This window comes from Alligator sinensis, unplaced genomic scaffold, assembly GCF_000455745.1.
Source record: "Alligator sinensis unplaced genomic scaffold, ASM45574v1 scaffold28_1, whole genome shotgun sequence".
Classification (NCBI taxonomy): Eukaryota; Metazoa; Chordata; order Crocodylia; family Alligatoridae; genus Alligator; species Alligator sinensis.
The window spans coordinates 1047781-1052737 of record NW_005842133.1 but is presented as its reverse complement, the minus strand read 5'-3'; the positions used below and the strand labels follow the sequence as shown (position 1 = coordinate 1052737).

Sequence of the window (4957 nt, the reverse complement as noted above, 5' to 3'; positions counted from 1 at the left end):
GCATGTGCCTGCATTTTCTCAGTCCAGAGGAGATATTAGTGTGGTTACAAACCAATTCAGCCTAGCCAGGTTAGACTAACCTGCAAAGATTGAATCAATTCAGGCTCGGGCTTTTTTGAATGTCTGTCCCTAGCCAGAGGGGAAACATTTTTTATGGAAACATCCTTTAGCTACTGTCATTTCCAAAATGCATGCAAAGTGGAACTAACTACCAAAACCGATTTTATAAATACGCTTTGCCTTTACAAAAGGAAAGGTTTGCTTTTACAAGCTATAAGATTTATGATGATCAAAAAAGAACAATCAATAGCAAGCACTTTATATGTGGATTGGGTTCATTGGTAAATGATGCTGGAATATTTTCAAGAAAGGCCAAATAATTACATCGGACATGTAAGTCAGCTGAAATACAACTTGCATGATTTGTTGTTGGTATAACTAGTCTAACCACCCTTGTGTCCAGTTTGGACCAGCAGGAGTGCAGAAAGGAAAAGGGATGTGATCAGTGCAAACTGGAGTATATCTGCCATGACTAGTTATGCGGTGATGTACAGGTAACAAACCTCATAGTCTAAAGTGAAGTACATTCCCTGGACTCTCCAGTTTAATCCTGGCATAACTGTGATTTTTCAGGTGGCATGAATCACCTGCACTAGGTCAGACACGCTAATTAAAGTGCCTATGTAAGACCCCTAGCCTCTCAACAGCCATTACTAATACACAATTTAGTATTCTCAAAGCAAAAGGGCAATATACACAAATGGTACAGTTCTGCCACTACCAATCCTCTGGGATACCCAAGGGAGCCAGTAATCTCTCAGACCTTTATAAACTCCCAGCTGCCCAGTAATTAGCCCACTGAGTCAAATGAATAGAAAATCAGGAATGTTTCTCTAGTTTTGCTTCTTGTTTTTTTATTTAAAACATTCACTCTGAACTAATTTTTTCACTCCCCTCCCCCACTCCTGTTAGAAGCCCCCATTGCTGCCAGGGGGTATTGCTCACACAGGGGGATATACAGACAAACAAATGATACTGTGTTGAAAGGTAGCAAGAGACTTCTCACACATCTGTTGCTCCCCGTGTCTGCCCCTATCCTTCTGTAAGTGGAAGTTAAACTGGAGTGAGCTGCCTCAGGTTACCTTCTGCTTGTTATAGAATAAGAGTGGACATACAAAGCAATTGCCGAGGAACAGCTGACATAGCAAGTCCCCTCCCTCTCTCCTTTTAACTCTGTATATTTTGTTCATCTAACCATATCCTCAAGAATACACCCCAAAAAGCTGTGAGCACCACTGATTCTCAATTAGGGTGCCAGGGCACCCTGGAGAACTGTGAGATCTTTTGAAGGATGCTGCAAGGTATGAGGAGATAAGTACAGGCTCAGGTTCATCCCAGCCTGGCTGCTGCCCTGCTGTACTGCCTGGTCCCTCTGCAACAAGGTAAGCACTGTAATAAATGAATTACTTTTTGAAATGGGGTGCTACTCAATTCGCAATGAAGGGATGTCTTGCGTCAAACGAGGAGAGCCACAAGTTGAAAAAGGTTCAAAACACTGCCCTATTCAGTCCGGCTATACCCACCTCCCAAGAAAACAGCAGATTTTATATCACCAACATCAATACTAAAACCTCTGCTTGATTCATAAGCAGAGTTATAGTTTGCACAAATATTCGCACTTTGCAGATGAGAAATGAGAAAGAAAAATGAAGCTATTTTTTCCCAAGGTCTCACAGTGCATCAATTGAGTAGTCAGGCTTACAGCAATGGATTTCCTAGCTCCTAAGACTGAGCTTTACTAGCATGCCTTGCTTTTTAACATTTATTCTGCATCTCATACCTTCTTTCCTCTCCAGCACTCAGCTGCAGTACCTAATCTGGGTGCTGGGAAAGAAGAGACACAAGGGACTCTCCTCTCAGGCTGTTGAATGATGGCTGTATTACTCTACATGGCAGCTGCTACTCCAGTTTAATGGCTACAGCAGAAGCTCTCTTCAGTATGCAGAAAAGACTAGAGGATTTCCACAGTAACAGACTCTTGGGTCTACATCCCCAATAGCTTTTCCACAAGCATTGCTTAGCTCCATGGAGGCTCTACAGGGAACCTCCACGGAGCTAAGCTCTGTACTATGGAGGGGCCACCTAAACCCTTCCTGGCTTTCTTGGCTTAGGGAAGCCTGCACTTTTCTATAGATAGTAGGACTGCTGTTACAAAGCTCTCTGCACCTGCAGCAGAGAGGGAAAGACTTGCATTTGGCTTTATATGCATAGACAAAATATAGTCTAATGTAGCAGATGTATTAAGTATGGATGGACCTACATTTTTCATTTGTTTTGAAATAGAAATGAAAATGCATGGCCTTATAATAGGTGAACTCATTGCCTATTTCATGTCAAGGAACACAGCTAAGGATTTGGTAAATAAAACCCACCTTCAGGAACCAGACCATGTACTGCTCCTGTTGATCGATATGTTATCACCAGGGAGAGGCAAGTGCCCTCAAGAAACAAAGCAAAGATAACATTTCTTGAGTGGACAGATGGAGGGACAGAAACTGATCCCTTATTACACACTGCCATCTGGAAGACATTTAACACAAACTGACCCCTGCTTTACATGCATCATTATTTCTCCTGTCAAAGTGCAGACCATCTGTATTATAAGAGAGCCGTTATAAGCAAATATTCACATGGAAGCAAAAGGAGCTAAATATAAGTAACTAAATATGTTGCAAAAAAGTACTTTGTAATTACATTTTATTGCAGCTGAACTGGAATATCATCAAGCCATCTGTCTTGAAATGCACTAAGCTTTTAAAAGATCAACGCACAAGCAAAACCAATGAGAAGGTGTACTGATGCAGAGAGATTATATGTACGTGCCATAAAGAAACTTTTCAAATTAATATTAGCAGCAAATCTGGACCAATTCTATATAAAATGCTACAAAAGCAGTAGCAATATCACGCCTTGGTTACCTGAATAAGCAAGCACCAGGAGAAAGTTAGGGGAGAAGGTAGTGAGACATCAGCAAAAGATTAACTTAATATAGGCATTTCTCTGGGTCTTGGCATCTGCTGGAGGAAGAATCTGATCATTGGTGTGAGTTCATGTGGTTTCCAGGAAACTACTAATGAAAATCCCATAGAAGGTGCTCAGAAGAGAGCTAATTGGTACTGTATGGACCTTCTTGTTTCTGTTCCAGGAGGAGCAGAAAACTAAATATAAGACAGCAGAGTATCACTTATAATTTAAATAGTGCTTAAGAGCATTGTGGATGCTGCTGGCACTGCTGGTAAGACCCTTTCTCATGTCTACATTCAGAAAGAGGCCCCTAGGTAAACTCATTAAGTGTTCATTCTTTTTCTAACCTGCTCATCATTATGACTCAATCAATAATGGTGAGGGAGCCCTGTATCAGTGTTAGCCATAATCAAGTATATTCATAAAGACTCAAAATAAATGAATTAGTTAGTTAAAATCTTACAACAACTGAGGGGGAAAAAATCATTATCTGCTTCCCTAGCATATCTCCTAATTTCTCCCAGGTTTGTTGGGAATGGGTTTGTTTGGCCTCAGTTCTCTTTCCAGCCTCAATGTTCCTTCCTGTGATTAAAGGAATGTAAGATCTGAAATGCAGTAGAAGGAAAGCCCACAACACTAAGGGTTAGCATATTTAAAAGTTTCAATCAATATAGAAGCCTGAGTCCCATTTTCAAATGGGATTTGGATACTTTTGAAACCAAACCTAAGAGGACTCAGGTTCCTTGGGCTCAAATCATTTTGGGAAGTGGGACCTAGGCTCCAAAATTGTTTAAAATCTGAAAATGTAACCCTAAACAGTAACTGAAAAGTAGCTAGTAGGGGTACCCACAGAACCTAGCCGTAGTAGCATGTAGTTCAGTTTCAGCGAAGCTCCCATGTCCGTAAGGTTTTGCAACTCATGTAGTCACACTATTGGTACCCCAGCTAGCTAGCTGAACCTAACTTGGGTATGTGTCCACTCCAGTACAGTCACAGTAGAGATACAATAGAGACATATCGCTAGACTACCTCTGCAGCTGGACGTTAAAACATGAACTTGGATACCACAGGCCTTTCCTCTCTGGACAACCCAACTACAGACAACGTAACCAAAGGCAACAGTAATCATCGTTCAACACAATAATAACGGGACTTTCCAAACCATTCTAGGTGACTAACTTTGATAACATTAGTATGGTTCCTGCGGAGACCTCATCACAATTAAAGAATCAATAGAAAAAGGCTTAAGCAAAAACAGCCAAGGTACCTTGCACTGACAAAAAGATAAAGTATGTTAGTCAAGGTATACATTTCACTTGCCTGTCCCATCCAGCCCTACTGTGCCCCACAACTAAGGTATTTTCTCCCCACCTCCCCATCCCCAAGTAAATGCATCTTGCTAACTTCCTTTCTGCCTAAAAGGGCAGAGTGAAATTCTAATACACATTCCACAGACGCTTGAGGGATGGAGACTGCCAAGTGCAGGCACAGATTCTGCATAGCATTTGACTGTCCTGGGCACACCCTTATCCCACAGGCATTTCTTGGCACATGATAACCCCCGTATTCCTCCCCCACCCATAGCAGAAAGAAGTTTGCCCCTGCTATCCACCACCACAGCAGCACTGAATTGCCTACTGTACCTTGCTGCAGTCAGCTCAGTGGCAGCCAGAGGAGCAGCATGTTCACAAGACGGAGAAACAGCTAAAGGTTGTTTGGAGAAATCAGAGGAAGAAGCCAATTGTATGTCATCACCTGGCACAGGAGAACTGCAGAGGAAAGATATGGAAAAATGGCAGACTTAGAGGCCTCTGTAGAATTAGTCATCTGTAATCTCTACATCTGGAGCTCTTGTTTAGAAGGGGGGGGTGTATAGCTATGTTACACGTACAATATGCATATATGAATATTAACCACAAAGGGAAACCGCTCT

At 41.9% G+C, this 4957-nt stretch overlaps 1 protein-coding gene across 28 annotated transcripts in view; it reads right to left on the bottom strand.

Annotated features, from left to right (window-relative positions):
- Nucleotides 1-4957, bottom strand: part of TACC2 (transforming acidic coiled-coil containing protein 2) — a 231758-nt gene that overhangs the window by 126439 nt on the left and 100362 nt on the right. For all 28 annotated transcript variants that reach the window (XR_003094403.1, XR_003094406.1, XR_003094404.1 and 25 more), the window contains one exon: nt 4668-4793. Coding sequence is in view for 23 of the 28 variants with exons in the window: in XM_025205913.1 (XP_025061698.1) it covers nt 4668-4793 (126 nt within the window). In the remaining 5 variants the exon portion in view is untranslated. The remainder of the gene's footprint in view (nt 1-4667; nt 4794-4957) is intronic.